Source organism: Mesocricetus auratus, unplaced genomic scaffold (genome assembly GCF_017639785.1).
Source record: "Mesocricetus auratus isolate SY011 unplaced genomic scaffold, BCM_Maur_2.0 Super-Scaffold_100018, whole genome shotgun sequence".
Lineage (NCBI taxonomy): Eukaryota > Metazoa > Chordata > Mammalia > Rodentia > Cricetidae > Mesocricetus > Mesocricetus auratus.
The window spans coordinates 33,751,029-33,768,539 of NW_024429199.1; the positions used below are offsets into that span (position 1 = coordinate 33,751,029).

General features: G+C 36.5%; 1 protein-coding gene across 3 annotated transcripts in view; it reads right to left on the reverse strand.

The window, feature by feature from the left end:
* Positions 1-17,511, reverse strand: part of Fbxo30 (F-box protein 30) — a 36,438-nt gene that overhangs the window by 5,900 nt on the left and 13,027 nt on the right. For 2 of the 3 annotated variants that reach the window (XM_040758144.1, XM_040758145.1), the window contains exon 3: positions 9,639-16,454. The exons of the other annotated variant lie outside the window; for it this stretch is intronic. In XM_040758144.1, the coding sequence (XP_040614078.1) occupies positions 16,251-16,454 (204 nt within the window). In that variant the 3' untranslated portion in view covers positions 9,639-16,250. Of the gene's footprint in view, positions 1-9,638; positions 16,455-17,511 lie in introns of those variants that run through there. 3 annotated transcript variants of the gene reach the window in all.

The window sequence follows — 17,511 nt, forward strand, 5'->3', positions numbered from 1 at the left end:
ACTTTCTTTCCCACTGACAAGCAAGTGTTGTACCAAAATGTGTTATTGTTTTACTGGTTGAAATACGGTACCTTCTAATCAAAATGTGTCCTTATTTAGAAATAAGGTCTCATTGACACAGCTGTTAAGATTCAATTACACTTAAGCAGGTGGACTCTCCTTATCCTTTAGGAATGGCATCCTTATAAAGTGGTAAGTTTGGACCCAGGCATGCACACAAGGGGGGATGCCACATGACATGAAGGCAGAGGTCAGAATGGTGTGGCACAAACAAGGGAACAGCAAACACTAGAAGAAAGTCAAAGAAGCTAGAGGCTGGCTCCACAGGCAATGCATAGTCACTCACTCCTGAACCCAAAAAAGTCACTGCTGACTTTTTGTCCCTGTGGTTTTCTTCCTGTTCTAGAATTCCGTGTAAGTGAACGAAGTAGAGTACACTCTTTTGCGCCTTGCTTCCTTTGCTCAATTTAGTGGATACTCTTGTTTTCTCTAACAAACAATTTCCACTGAAGGGTCTATAACCAGAACAATATTCTATTCAACCTGGTAACCCAATTACAAAATAAGTTCCTCATGAATATGGTGTATGCCTGTGTGTACATCTTTGTTTTGATTTGTAGTGTCACATTCAAAGCAAACTTGAGCATAAGTCAAAATTGCATTTTTTGTAAGAACTGTCAGATATTTTCATGTGTACAGCTTACTTAAAACATAATAGAAACATTGTCCCCTCTTATTCTGTCCCATGTAGTTCACTGCCTTTCTTACTCTCCTTACCCTGTTGCCAAACCCATTATATATCTCCTCCATCTTTGCTTTACTTTATATGCAGAATGTACCTGACTTTTTTTGCAACTGCATAAGTAGCCCCTTGCAATAAAGTTCCCATCATCTGCACCACATTGAGATTTAGCTCTATATATGAATTTTAGTCAAATTTTGCTATCTCTGAAACCTTCTAATAGTAAGCTAAGTAAACAGTAACTAAAACAAGGCTATTATTCCAGTTTTGTAAAGAGGATGTAACTCTTCTGTTACAATACAATACAAATTCTTGCATTTGAAAAAGTCAAGAATTCTGAACTGTATCTCCTAGGGAACACAGAAAGCTTTCATATAAGTGATGCCAATATTTTTCAGAATCCTTTCTCCCCTTGTCAGTCCTTTCCTTCTACTCCAAGTCCTAACCTCTTTAAATCCACTCCCTACTCTGCATTTTCACCTTGTACAACTCAGATAAGGAATCCCTGGAGCCTCTGGCAGACCCTAATAGGAAATCTGCAGTGTAGACCTTTAGAAATTTGGAGCATGGCCCTGCCACTCTCTGAAGATAACTACTCTCTTTTGAGAGACAGGTTTTTGGCCTGCTACTTGGCTTTAGGAGAAACAGAGTGCTTCATCACGGGCCAAGTTCCCCTTGTGACCTGAACAGCCATTATGAGCTGGATGCTATTTGGTCAACCAGGAGAAAGTTAGGCAGACACAGTAGCACTTAATTGCCCAATACAAGTGTTATGTATGCGATCAAGTGTGAGAAGGTTGAAGGCGCAACTAAGTTACATGAAAAAGTGCTTCAAAGCCCACAGTTCCCATTGTTGCACTAGCCAAGGCCCCTATTCAGCTCATGGGGAGTTCTTCCAATTGACATAAGGCAGGGCTCCTACGCAAATGCGCGCACTACTATAAGGTGGATAACTGAAGCAACACAGCACTGGGATGTCTCTGAAGGACAGTGCTAACGGGGAGATGTCAGGACTTGAATATGATATTTCAGTATAGCCCTCAGCTCAATTCCAGGAGCTCAAATCTCTATTGTCTTTTAGATATCAGCTGGTTACCTCCAGATGGCCTGGCCACAGTGAATGACTTCTAGTTTGCGTAACAATAGACCTAGGCCCTGCACCCATCAAGGGGGCAGTGAGACATACCTGAAGACTCGAGACCTGAGGTCTGAGGGTTTGTGTACATTCATTCTAGGATCATCTCATGATAACAGATATGTTCTCCAGTACCCTCCCCCCCTTTAGAAAGCTATTTAAGAGCATGCTTGAATAAACTGGTGTCTCCAGTATAGACTGTCTCATTCTTAACGCTGTTGAGTAGCTAGGACTTCCCTGATCCACACTCTCCCACTCAGGGTCAAACCTAGGGCTGTTCGGCTGGTTCTGAACACAGCCCAAAGACATGAGTCCAGGATAGACAACCCTTGTAGTGTAGGACTGATACAGGCTAGACCCTGGCAAGAAACTACCAAGTCAGTCAAATTGACTTGTGTTTTGCATAGAATACCAGATGGGTGGTTGTATAGACAGTAGTCAGAGCCTTGTCTGATCAGGAACTTGGAACATGAGTGGAAAATTAGCAAAGAAATATGGGGAGGGGTAGGGAGAATTTGTCAGTAAAGTGCTTTCCTTGCAAGCATGAAGACATGAGTTTAATCTCCAGGAAGCACATTAAAATTATGCAGCAGCATGCATTTGCAATGCCAGAGCTAGGGATATCCTGGGCACACAGTCATCCAGTCTAATCTATTACAAAATGCAAATTATCACAAGGAGCATAACGTTATATATGTACATAAATTCATATATATAATACACATATAGATATATAAAATTTGGTTTGAAATACTAGGCAACATGCTTGTATATTCTCTGACTTGACATTAATGTCCAATATACAACCTGTATTAAATTTGCTAAAAATAATTTTATGCAGTATATCTCTCATGATTGCCCCTCCTTCATCTCCTTCCAGGTCCAATCATCCAACTCCAAACCTTCTTTCTCTCGTTAGGAAACATAAGAGGCCAATAAACAAGTCAGAATAAAGCAGACAGAAAAAGAAAAAGCCCAATGAACACGTACACAGAGACATACCATAAAAACAACAAATTGGAAACCATAACAGATAGACAAAAGACAAGGTAAAAAAAATGCTCCAACAAAGCATTATGAGGCAAAAGTTCTCCAAAAATACCATTTTGTTTGTTTTGTTGGCCATCTACCACTGAGCATGAGGCTTCTCATTTTGTATACTTAGTGTGATTCCATTGGAGAAAACTGTTTTTTCCTTTGTGAGCTGTTGCCAATTGGAGACAGCTTCTGGGTTAGGAATGGGGGCTGGTATCCACTTCAGTTCTCAGTGATGGTACCCCTCTGGCTTGAACCTGTGCTTGCTCCTATAGTCTCTGAGTTCAACTGTGAATCAATACTGTTGCCTGGAAGGTACTGTTTCTTTGGTGTATTCTACTCCCGCTGGCTCTTAGAATCTGTCTGTCTTCTTTTCCATAGAGTTCTCCAAGCCCTGAGGAAGGTGGTTTGATGAAGACATACCATTTAGGACTGACTATTCCAATACCTTTCAGCTTCTGCACACTGTCCAGTGTGGGTCTCTGTATATTTTGTTCCCATCTACTGCAGAAGGAAGTTTTCTTTGATGCTGGCTAAGACACTTGTCTATGGGCATAGCAGAATGTTAAGAGTCACTTATTACTATATTCCTTAAGCATTACAACAGTTTTCCCCCTAGCTCCATGACATACCTTGTCTAAGGTTCTTGGCCACAAGAGCAATGTCAGGCATGGATTCCATCTCATGAACTCGGCCTGAAATCCTGATAGTAGTTGGTTACTCTCATAACTTTTGTGCCAGGATTTCATCAGTGTATCTTTCAGACAGGTCACTGTTGTTCACTGAAGGATTTGTAGCTGGGTTGGTGTTTAGCTTTCTCCTCTGGTAGTTTACAGAATACCTTCCAGTACCATGAACACCAGTACGGTTAAAAACCATAGGTAGACACCAGCTCAGCTTCTTTGTGTTCAGTGAGTTACGTAGGTCATCTTCATCAACAGGGCTTCACCATCAGTTTGTAGAGAGCAACCAAGAGCTTTAGCAATAGCCTGAGTTGTTTAAGGATTTCCATGGCACCCCTTTGGCCAACAACTCAATTAGATGTAACCCATTCCTGGCACTGGAGGACTTACTTGGTGCAGAGAGAGGTCCAATTGGGCTTTGTTTTGGCAATTCCATGTAGATTTCTTTCATATCTGTATTTTAAGAAGCTTCTACTATATTAGGTTTTAACATGACCCCACCAAATGGCTGTCCCTCCCTGCATTTCCTCATTCCTCTTCCCTGCCCTTCCATTCTTTTTAGTTTCTGAGAAAAGAAAAAAAATCTAAGTTATGGGAGAATATTATTTTAATATGTGATTTGTTTTTTCTGCATTTGTTTAACTATGTGAAGCTGTGATTCTTTGACTGTCTAACACACCTGGTGGTCCTAATAAAGAGCTGAACGGCCAATAGCAAGGCAGGAGCAAGGGTAGGCGGGGCTGGCAGCCAAGATAAATAAGAGAAATGAGAAGATAACAAGGAAAGGAGGACATCAGGACAGTCACCTAGCCAGACATGGACCAAGAAGGAAAGTAAGATATAAGGAAGAAAGATAAATAAAGCCCAGAGGGAAAAGGTATGTAGAAGGGATAATTAAAGATGGGAAAAGCTGATTAGGAACAAGCCAAGCTAAGGCCAGGCACTCAAAACTAAGAATAAGCCTCCGTGTATGATTTATTTAGGAGCTGGGTCATGAGCCCCCAAAAGAACCAAAAAACCAAGAGTAAACACTAAGGTTTCCACTTCTCTTACTTTTTTGTATTTAGGATCTTTGTTACAATGCTGAGAGGTTTTGAGGATGATGGAAATTAGTGATATTATACTTTCAGGGCTTAATTGGATGACTCTCCCCACTCCTGTATGTTAGTAATTTGTAATATGGTTGTGCTGCTCTTCCAATCAAGGTAATCTATTTCATTGACCATGGGGCTGCTTTGGAAAACAGAACATTAATAAATCTAACAAGCAGTGGCATGGAAAGGATTTTTCCAACTAGGACCTACTTATTTGCTGTTCTTGCTACTGCTGCATGAATAAGTCTGGACTAGCCTGATGGACGATGAGAGACATGTGGCCTAATCATTCCATTACTCTGGCCAGTGGCCTGTCAATTACCAGACACATAAGGAGATCTTAAATCATCTAGTCCTCTGTTTATCAATCAGCTGACTGTGGACATGTGAGCCAACCAGGCAGCAGGTAAAGCAGGGGAAACAAAACCAGTCTAGCCAACGTAGCATGAGTTTGCTAGACTAAAATGAACTGAATGGCACTACAATTAATCATTATTCACTAATTATATCAATGAACATCTAATAAATGCCTTCTTCAGTAAAGGTCTCAGCCCAGGCACAGACAGACACTCAACAGGAAATCTACCTAGAGAGGACACAAGTAACCTTGTTACATATACCAGTAAACAGAAATAGTACTGCAGTGCGATTAATGCTGGAAAATAACTAGAAAAACAAGCCAAAATAAAAGGCGATGAGAAAGTCTAAGAACAGTGTGATCAAAATTATATCTTCAACAATGAGCAAGGCAGGTTGGAGGAGAACATTTTTATCAAAAGAAATAGGTGAAAAGGTTCAGCAACATTAAAAAATACAAAGTGTTGGAGAAATAAGTACAATGACTAAGAAAGGTAGAATGCAATGTGGAATAGAAGACAATGAAATACAGGTTAAATGACTTATTTCCTAAACAGTACACAAGTTCCATTAATAAGAAGCCACAGAGTAACAAAGTACAGTGAACTGTCAGAGTATGAATTACACAGTTATTTGCTGTGTTCTGGCTTTGAGCCTGGTTGCCCTGTGTAAGTACAGCTATTGTAGTACAAGTCTCTTCTTGTCTTTTTATCCTGATGATCTAGTCCACAGTATTCTCATTCTTTTAATCTCATTTAATTATACTTATTGTCATTCCACTTGGAGAACATAACCTTTAGTTGGCATTATTACCCCCAGTTATATGACAAGCACAACTACCTGCAAAGCAATTTAACTTTTAATCGCTGAGTCTACGATTTTGCAAAGTTGGTATTTTTGCACTCTGTGCAGTTGTTAGCTTCAAAGGACTTGAAATCAACTCCTTCCAGAATCATGAGAAATAAATTAATTCCTTGAGGGAATTCCTTATGATCATAAATACATAAATATACCAAAGTACACCTTTTGGAAGTATTTAGAGAATTATGTGGATAAACATTTTAAGTAAATCTTTACCTTAATCCTTTGCTTTACTGGAATTTGTCCATTTGTCTGGCATCATTATGAGGTGGTAAAAGATAGAAAAATAATAAATTACCTATAAAGCCTGAGAGTTCAGAAGTTTCCCAGCAAACCTACATGGGAACTGGAATGAGTGTTCAGTAAGTATGCAATCAACACAATAACAACTTCAATCTCACCAAATATTAAGTAATCATTAAAGGTTTACAAAGCTCAAGAATCAAATAGTTTTTTTCCACAAGACAATACAAAAGGATTTTTTAAAAAAATGCAGAGTTCAATTTATTAAATCTTAATACATAATTGTATTTGTTCTTTAAAAGGAACATAATGTATAAAAACTTAAGAAAAATAAAAACACATTTTTTTCAAAGCATTTTAAAAAGTCACAGGGGTCATAACAAAATGCAAAAAGTAAAAAAGAAAATTACTAGGTCACAGTTGTCTTCAATATAAGGAAATTATGAGTAATTAGCATTATTTCTACTGCTGTCATCGGTAAGTTTAAATGGGACTCACAGATTTTCCTGAGAATTTTAACCTAATACATCTGCCAAATTATCAATGCTATTTAAAATTCCTATCTTCAGCTTGAACATTTTATAAGCCTTGGGAACACATTTTGTGGGGATTTAATAATGACCTCAAATACCACATCCTTCTCAAAAACACAAGGGTAGCAAAATACATAGAACATAAATGTACCATCTCAGAGTACATGATTTGTGACAATCAGTATGTCCCCAGTGCTGTGCAAACATCATCAGTCATGTTCTAGAGGACTGCTACTACTCCAAAAAACAAAACAAAAATCCCTGTGCTCTTTAAGCAGACACCCCCTTTCCTTTGGCAACCACTAATCTGACTTGTTTTTCTGGACTGACTTATTCTAGTTCTTATAAATGCAATTACATGTGGGCTTTGTGCCTAGCACCATACATTTTTTCAGTGAATACCATGTCATTTTGAACTTTTTAAGTGTACCTCATGGAAAAACTGAGGCTACACTGGAAACTACACAGCATGTGAGATGAGTGAGTACAGTTACTTTTCTGAATGTAAATCCATTCAGGCAAACTATATATATATATGTATATATATATATATATATTTTTTTTTTTTTTTTTTTTGGTTTTTTGAGACAGGGTTTCTATGTGGCTTTGGAGGCTGTCCTGGAACTAACTCCTGTAGACCAGGCTGGTCTCAAACTCACAGAGATCCACCTGCCTCTGCCTCCCAAGTGCTGGGATTAAAGGCGTGCACCACCAACGCCCGGCCAAACTATATATTCTTATGCAAAGTTTCAATTTTTAGAAGTCATGTTCACTGAGATTTTAGCCACTCAAAGCAAATTTCATGTCAGGGTTACTGGAATTTTGGGGGAAATCAGTACTGTTGTTCTCTGCTTATGCAAAATGAATACAAGTAATTAGTTTAAGTAATTAGAAAAAAGACATTCAATTAACAATTATTCTTTCTGTAATTTTACCCTTGAACATATGGTGGTTTAATTTTGGTTTATATAGCCTATTTTGGTTACATAATATGGCTAGACCTGAATGCTATGAATCCTATAATTAATATGTTTCAAAACTACAAATCTGTTTACTGTTGAACCTAAAGAGACTTTTTTTTTTTGGAGTTTGGCTAGGATATATTTGACTAATTACCACTTTCATTTTTCAAATGCTTAACTTTATCAGGATGTTTAGTCCTTCATAATGACAAGATGAATATTTTGCTGTTATACAAGGTTCAGTGAATAGAATGACCCTCCTGTCAGAGCACTTGCATTAACACAGACAACTATGCTTACATTGACTCACAATATTTCACATGTAGATAATCTGATATCCTCATTCATGTTTCGTAAAGAGACTTTTTTTAAAAAGATGAATATATTATTTAAATAAAATTGTTGATGAAGTCAACTAACTTTGATTAGCAGACCAGGCTTTTTAGAACTCCATATAATTAATGTAGGTATTTTGATCACCTTATTAGAAAATTTACGCCACAGAATAAATATTCATTAAAACGGTTAACTTACAAAAAAAGTTTTCAACAGAAAAAAAAATATTCTGGGACCGCAGAAATCAGGGGATTTGTTTATTTAGGTGCTGTGTAGGGTCCTACACACAGGGAGGACAGATGACACCCTCCCTTAGGTGCCATCTTCAGGAACATCCACCTCTTTTGAATGAGCTCTTCTTGTCTGTCCGTTCACCAACAGGGCTAAACCGGCTGGCCAGTGAGGCCACTTGTCCCTACCTCCTCAGCTCTGGGTTACAAGTGTGTATCACCATTCCTGGCACTTGCACGTGTTCTGGGAATTAAACTCCTATCCCTGAGCTTATACGGCAAGTGCTTTACCAACTGAGCCACTACCCCAGGCCCGGTTCCTTTCAATCTTTTGAGTGTTCTTTTATTACTGGCTCTTAACTATCACATAATAGCCATCAATTAATGTCATCTTTTGATTAGAAACAGAAGAAAACTGACTCTTATCAGTTTATTTCTTAATAATCTTTTCTGAGAAAAAAATTAAATAATTTATGCTTAAAAGGTAAAAACCCAATGACTTATCTTTAATGGCAAAGGGTAATTGGATCTATGAATCTGATATCAAGAATTCAACTGAAATGTAATTTTATTTCTCTTGTTTTGTTTTTGTTTTTCGAGACAGGGTTTTTCTGTTTTTTTTTTTTTTTTTTTTGGAGCCTGTCCTGGAACTCACTTAGACCAGGCTGGACTCGAACTCACAGCGATCCGCCTGTCTCTGCCTCCCAAGTGCTGGGATAAACGCGTGCAGTACCAATGCTGGATGTATGTGTTAATAAAATGATTTTGGAGATGCTAAAAACTGTATTATTAATGAAAACAAAATCATTTATTTCTCTTGTCAATTTGTTCTGAAATATTTTTCCTTAACAACATAAACTTCAATCCACCATAACAAAGGGCTGAAAATTATTTTAAAGGTCTGTATCAAATTTTTACTGTATTTTTGGGGGGGGAGGGTTCCAGACAGGGTTTCTCTGTGGCTTTGCAGGCTGTCCTGGAATTAGCTCTTGTGGACCAGGCTGGTCTCTAACTCAGAGATCCGTCTGCCTCTGCCTTCTGAATGCTGGGATTAAAGGTGCGCACCACCACCGCCTGGCTTTTACTGTATTCTTACAGTGTGCTACCGAATCATGTTTGTAATCTAAATTTACTTCTCTTTAGTCTATTAAGGCCAAGTCACTCTACACCAAATACATTGGAACATCAATCCAACTAGAAAATTTTGAAATGTTCTAAGGTAACAAACCTCAAGATGATCAATTATGAAGATACATTTACATATATGCAGTTAGTATATATATTTTTCAGCCACAGATGAAACAAAATTCTACAAACACCTCAGTTTTGGAAAGAATTTCCAAAGTAACACACTACACTTCACTAGTGTATTTCTTTTGGTATTAACACAAAATTCTTTCCCTAACAGTAAGAACTGAATACTCAGACAGCAGTAATGTCCTTTTATTTAAATGCCCCTTCTCTTTCTGCATCTGTGGACTGAAAGAGGGATCCCTGTCAGGATACATTCCTATTAGACTGAATGCCTCAATAGTCTCATTATAAAACTGGAAGTTGAAAACTATGATCTCAAACAATTTTCTAAATAACAGGAAATGTCTATATAAAAAGTTCTTGTAATTTAGAAAAGATTTCAGTAGACTTATGCTTTACCGAAATGAACTTTTCTGGAAACCAGGTTTAGATTAATACTCTATTGGCACATTATTTTAAACACAATGGGATGAAGTAGTCCCAAGACATTAGTTTTAAGGGCATAACCAAAACTCTGCTTCATAGTTATCAAGACAGATGGTAAGACCATTTACAGCAACATTTAGGTAACCAGGCAAGCATAGTATCAGAAAAATTCTTTCTATGCAAGAAGTTTTGTTCAGAGATTTGGCCTAACTGCTTTCATTCACTTAATAACCAATTCTGCAGGTCACAATCACATCTGCTTCCAATGTAGTATGTCACTTATGAAACAAACTTTACAATATTTGAATACCCTTTCCTCACAATACTTAAAATTTAAACCCCATGTCTTTTAGTTGGGGATGGAAAACACGTATACACAAAAAAATTGTTTTACACCAAAATCCAATAGTCAAATCTCTACAAATAAAATCTCTTATCAATAATAGCAACAAAACCTCCCACACCTGGCTTTGTTGAGAACACCATTATTTTTCAATATTACTAAGGTTCTCATATTCAACGTGAAAGGATAGAATACATCATTGATATATGCAAATAGTAGCAAAGACCTAGAAACAGATTCTATACCATGATAAATCAGAAATCTACACTATTTCTTTTTGATTGGGTTGATGGGATTCCCATTAAATATCTTCACAGAATTTAATCCAGTATTTCTCTACTTCTACACTTTTCTTATTACATCCTAGGTATTTACCGGATTTTGCAGTCATTTAAAGAGAACAAGACTACTCAGCTAAAGGTTACTGATAATGAATTAAAATTTACACTGTAATTTACCTTAAAGGAAGTCAACACCAGTAAGAAACAATACTGCTTTGATTTTTAACAAAAATCCAAGTCGTAGTACCCAATGTATTTTATCACATGGTTAGAAAATTAACATACATATTATTTAAACAATTTTAATAAATTATGGCTCTTCATTTAGGATTTCAAATATGTACACACCTGAATAACAGAGGAGAGACAGCTGGCAAGCCCCAGGCTTTCTGGTAAGATTGTTTATGAGGCCTTAACCATAGATAAAGAACTAGTTAACTAAGGAATACCGAGAATGCGAGAAAGTCTTCCAGAGGGAAAAATGCCCCAATTGGTTTTCCAATACCAAGTGGTCAGCCCTGAAATTATATACACATGAGTAAAATTTGTGGGCTAAGCAGGCTTATTAATTTATTTAGGAACTACACATACAACTAAAAGAGGCCATGAATTTGAGAGAGCAAGAGAGGTACATGGAAGGCACGGGTGGGAGGAAAGGGGTGGGGAGAAGGAAGGGTGTAATTTTAAAAGTTAAAAAAAAAATTGCCTCTTACTGTGTATCAGGATCACCTGGATACTGAACATAGATTGTTGCTTCTTACCCCCAAGAGACCTGTGAGGTCTAAGAAATACATAAAAACTGACAAAAAGTATATAGTAATCTCTAGTGACGGAGATAGAGATTAAAAGTGAATTTGGATACTTCCCTCCATTCTTTGACTTGTCCCTTATACTAGTAACTACCAAAGATAGAAATAGACAGACTCCTCAGATGATAACCTATCAGGCCAATATAAAAACCATTTCTTTTTCATGCTTAATTGTTTATTTTGGAGAAATATTCATGTCAGAAACTCTAACTTTTCCCTATCACTAGATGGATGGGACTTTGAAGATGTTGAAGAAGTTGAAAAAACTAAGTATTACAAATTTAAAAACTTCATATTCACCAGTAAAGACTGAGTCAGCAATGATAATCAGCAACCCCAACTCTTAGAACATGCAGAATGCCAATATTACAGAAACAATGACTGTGTTTGGAATGTCGAAGCATTAAAATTTTATCCAGGTCAAAGCTTCTCCTTATAAATTAACGAGGCATATAAGTTCATTAGGAATTTGAATAAATGTAGTAGTAAGAAATATTCTCACAAATATGGTGGCATAATGAAAAAAGAGAACAGCAAAAGGTGTGTAAAAGAAATGCATGGTAGAGCCCAGCTGCACAAAACTCAGGAGATCCCTGCACCCCCAAGCTCAGCCATTCAGAGATACAGCGTAAGACAGAAAAGTGGGGAAAGACTGGTACTTAGCAATTTGCTCTTGGGAAGGAAGACTGTGGGGGGTGGCAGTGGAGAACACACAAGATGACAATGACAACTCATGAAAAGAATACAATCACAAAATATGCAAATGATGCAGATGACCATCACACCTACACCTGGGTGTCTGAATCAGACTGAGAATTATGAATTGCATGATTATGAAATATTTTGATATTAATTAAAAAATTTCAAATCAACTATGATGATTCTGGAAGAGCATTGGAAACCTAAATGCAGTTCATTCATATAAGGTGTTAACAGAACATAACAAGTCACTACAAATTACTAGTAGAGAAAAAGAAAGACATGAAAAGGTTAGTCAAATGCAGAAAGAGGAGGAGCTACAAGAAACGAAAGAAGTGGAGTCATAGAACATGGAAATGTGAGCAAAACTGGAACTCCTCAATTTGCTCTTAAACAAGCTCAAAAAAGAAATGCTCATTTTTATAATTAAAAATAAGTTACTTTTTTAATAAAGTAATAACATAATAAAGAACATTAACTTGAAATTTGTCTTAGAAAACAATGGAAAAGAAAAATCTAAGAAATGAATGAAGAAACAAGCAAGAGGTCAAGAAAATTTAGAGAATAAGAAATCATGCTTCTCCAGTCATCAGACAGAATTCAGAATTCAAAATCTGAGTTATAAAATCTCTGAAATGGATTAAGTATTAATGAAGGAAAACATGAAAAACATAAGGGCTGTTCCCTGGAAAAATTGGGAATTAGAAACTCGTCAAATAAACTGAGGAAGACTAGGGACACCTGAAGGAGGTCAATACACAATTTCTCAAACAATGAAGCACAACACATCTTGACCAAAACCACGGAGCAGAAGACATGCCCCTGAGTGCCCTTGTATTGTAAATTCTGCAGGTACTTGGGACCCAACAGATGATTTCTTCTACAAGAAAATCTGGTGACTGCAACTTGGGACTGACCATCAATCCTTGAATGAGAATGACCAGAAAAGCAGCTCAAGAGCATTTTCAGAATGTAAGAGAAAGCATCCTTCCCTCCTAAGCCAGCAGCAACTCCCCAGTGTCAAACCTGCAATCAGAACTCTAAAAAACAAGTCATGAATAGTCAAATAAAACTGAAACAGAAAAATATGAGCATCTCCATCTGGAAAGATTAGAGCACAAACTCATTATCACATGGTAGCAAACATCTAACGAGGGCATGTGGACAATGGGAAACATTCTGGGGAAATGAGGCACAAGAGATGACAGGCACATACATGCCTGTCCATGTTCCTAAGAGTTCTACTGTTGCAAAGCTTTCAATTCAGTTTGGAACTCAAAACATCTAGTGTCTAACATTCTAACATCTGGACAGCTACTGGCTCATAGTCAGTCAGGCTAGTTTTTTCTTTGGGTTTCAGATTTTTAGGTTTCTGATATAATTCTTGTTTTTACTGTGGCGAAATACTAAGTTGTTTGGTTAACTTACTCATTTTAAGTTAAACAATATAACACTTTGATAAAGACAAATTTTATACATTTTTAAAGTCCAAAGCTCTCATTTTTAAGAGATAGTCTTTTCTTAACTTAATAAACATAACTAAATTTTAACTTTCTTTTAAAGGCCAATCTTCACTATATTTAGGGGGAAAATGCCCATGATTAGAGGAAAACTTGGGAAAAGCTTTGGATTAGCTTCTAAGTGATTTTAATTTGGCTGTGGTTCATAGTACTTTAGGGTACTCATGCAATGAGTCCGTCAAAGAACCCTAAATGTAATGTTCAACTTCGGCTTTCACTTAAATTTTTAGTATTTTCTTAAGAATATAACATTGTTGGCTCCAGCCAGACAACAGGGTGCAGCTGTCTCGATGCCCTGCCATTGCCCAGAGGTGAAGTCCTTCCTGTGATGGGCTGATTTCCCTCCATGACTCTGTGGACTGTGGCATCTAAATTACAACTCCTCAGAACCTATTCTTGTCACTTAGACAGCAGGAACACAGATTTTATATTTGGTATTTCTGCTGACCTGCTACAATGTCAAATGATGTGAATGAATCAATTTTTAATAAAAAAAAAAATGGCAAGATTATATCTGCAAAAAAAAAAAGAATATAACACTGTTGCTTTACTTACCATGGTTCGTGTCAGTTTTTGTAAAATATGGTCATTGTGTTTTTAGGACTTTATTTATTAGTAGTAAAATTTTCATTAGGCAAATATTTGAGCTTTCAGTTCCTGTGTCTCCCAAAGTTGCCTCCACATGAAGGACAGATGGCTAAAATGCAGTGATACCAACAGCAACTAAATATTAACTACCATGAAGAATGAGTAATACTTTTTCTACCCAGAATTTCATGTAAAATTCCATACTTTTCCATGTCTATAGTTTTAAGACTCAAGTTTTATTAAGTATCCATTTCTGGGTATTTAAAGCTAACTGCAAACAACTGAAAATTATGTTTAACTCAAATGCATTATGTCTAGTGTTTAACTATCATTTTTTCACCCAGGTAAATTGTAAAAAAATATTTATTTGAACAAAATAAAAAATTAAATAGAAAAAGCTTTCATGTACATATGCTGTAATTATTAAAATAACCATTTCATTCACTAAAAAGGAAAGGTGAAAAAATGTTAAGTATCTCATTGTGAAACTAAATTTACAAATTGAATTTTAAAAGTACAAACATAAAAGGTTAATGCTTGTATTACCTAAATATAGACACATTCTTCAGAAAAAAATTTAAAAAGCAAAGTTATATTCTGTCATATTTGATTACTATTTCTATCTTTTGGCAGAAACAAAGGTTTTTTTAAAATTATTATTCTCTGTTTAATGCAATTCAGTCTCACAGTTGAGAAAGAAAGTTTAAGCACCGAAATTACAAATTCTCCTAAATGACAGGTGAGGCAAAAGCAGTGATTAGTCTTTTCCATGCACTTTTCAACTCTAATAAGGACTTGATGCTGCCAACCACCCTCAAGCAGCTGCGAACCCACCTTTAATGCCCAAGGACGCCTCTCCCCAGGCTGACCACCGTATCTCGGAGACAAGAACCAGTAACCACAAAGCAGTCTCAAATCAATGTAGGAAGAGAGACACAACTGATTTTCAACATCATTAACCATTTCAGCTCACCAATGCCAGAATTTATCTGGACAAATCACGTATGTCTCTGCCTCTGGAATTTACTTCTAAATATCGACACCGTATGCTCATTTCTTTAAAGTTAAGCACATTAAGTGAATATGGTATAAATCACTACACTTGACAGATAAATATGTGAAGCATAACTGGAACATTTCAAAAAGATTATCAACCAAGACAGGTATCTATTTGATGTTAACTTGTAAATTTTAACATTTTTAAATGTCTCAAAACAATGCCAGCGTATTTTTATAGACCTATATAACTCACTATATGAACATTTTAAAGGCCCTTCAAAAAGTCAAACCCTTTGTATTATGAATATTTGAAGTTTATTCAAACAATATGCAAAATTCAAACTTATAGTGAGGTATATTTTCTTTTCAAACATTAGATACCTAGGAAAATATAAAACACCATGAAAATTTTCAAGTTAAATTCATAGGCTTGCTTTGTTTTTACTTAATCTGTCATATAGTACATTGTGCCATGACTCCTCAGATATGGAATTTAATGAAAAAGAACTGCATATGATCATTTTCAGCACAGGAGTAGTAAGAAAAGAAGATGAAAACATTTTTGTGAGTTGTTTTAAAAGCATGAAGTCACTATTGTGCCTTTATGTAAGTAGTGGAGATCACATTTGATCAATAATTATTTTAAAAAATATCAGAAATACTTTATAACAATCTTATGGCAGTGTTTAAATGACTGAATGTGTTCTGTGAAAAAAACCTATGCAGGAAAAATCTGAATCAAAGTTTTGCTTTTGATAGTATGGGCTTCAATCCACAGAAAACATACAGAAATAATTTTTTGGTGAAATTCTTTTCAGTTTGAGAAGCAAAAATTTTCAGAACTTAAATATGCACACCATTAAAATGACTAATTTGAAAAATTATGCAGATAAAGATTAGATTACCCTGTCTAGCAATGTTCCAACAATTTCATACATTTCAAATATTAAGGCAACTTTTGTCCAATTAACAGTACATTATAAAAATATGTCACTGCAAAACAGTATGTACATAGTGACAATAAATTTAGCTAGTTGTAGTCTTTAATACAGTAATAAAGTGTCACATGTTACAAAGAATTCATACCAGGTGCTTGCGGTATGTGCAAGTAAATACAGCTTTACAGCACGGGCTTTAAAACAGAGCGCAGCGAACGGCCTTCCTTAGTAAGTTCTCGAGTCACACACATGCATGGCAATGGGACTGCTTCCTCCTGTTTCTGTACAACATTGTAACTGCAAGTCTTCAAGTGGTCAGCCATGCTTAGGATGTCAGCAAATTTCCATTCATTAACAGAACAAAATGCAGTACTGAATCGCCATACCTAGAAGAAAATTCTACTTCAGATTTAAATAGTCCAATCAACAGAAAATCAGAATGCCTTTTTTGCTCGGCTCTAGCTGCTGTACTTCTTTTCTATCGCTAGAAAAACATAAAATATCAAGTTCCAAATAGCTACAAAATCAAAAAAGGAATAAACCCAGTTACTCATGCTTGTCCAAAGTGGCAGGTCCACTTCCTCCAATAAACTTTTAAAATCATCTCTAGGTTACTTAGGATACCAAATACAATGTGTCGTGTAGTAATATTACATTGTTTAGGGAATAATGGACAGGAACATCTGTGCAGTGTGTGCTCAGTGCATGTTTTCCTAAATTTTTATCTGCAGTTGGATTAATCTATATGACTTGGAAGCCACAGAGACAGAGGCCAGCTCCACAAGGTAAACTGCAGATACTCTAGAAACAGCAGTACTGGGACGAGGACAGAATTCATTTCTCAAGAGAGTCATGGCATGCAAAGTAGCCAGATGCCCTAAAATTCTGTGACAAAAGAATTTTTCAGTTGACAAGAACAACCATCATTGTTGGCAGGCTGGGGGCACAGGCCTGTAATCCCAGCTACCCAGGGGATGAGGCAGGAGGATAACAAATTCAAGTCCTGCCTAGTCTACGGTACGGAGTGAATTCTGGGCCAGTGTGGGCAATTTAATGAAACCCTCCATTACAATAAAAAAGAAATAAGAGGGCTGGGAATCAGCTAAGTATATTTGCATAGCACTTGGGAACCCCATGTTCAACGCCCAGTACCACAATAAATAAATATATCTGACAAGTTACTGTTTCTTTTGTAAAGTGGAGACAATAATAGGATAATGAAGTTATGTAAAAATACATGCTATCTAGCACACTGCAGGTGCTTACGTGTGGACATCTGGGAGACATCTCCAAAAGCTTCAAGGCAAGAAACAGAACATTAAGAAATGTAAGCAAATGTGACTAGAGTATGAAGTGACAGAAGGAAACTGAAGAGGTAAGAACAAGACTATGAGATATTTTAAATGTTTCATTAAGGCCCTGGCTTCTATCTTGAGGCAATGA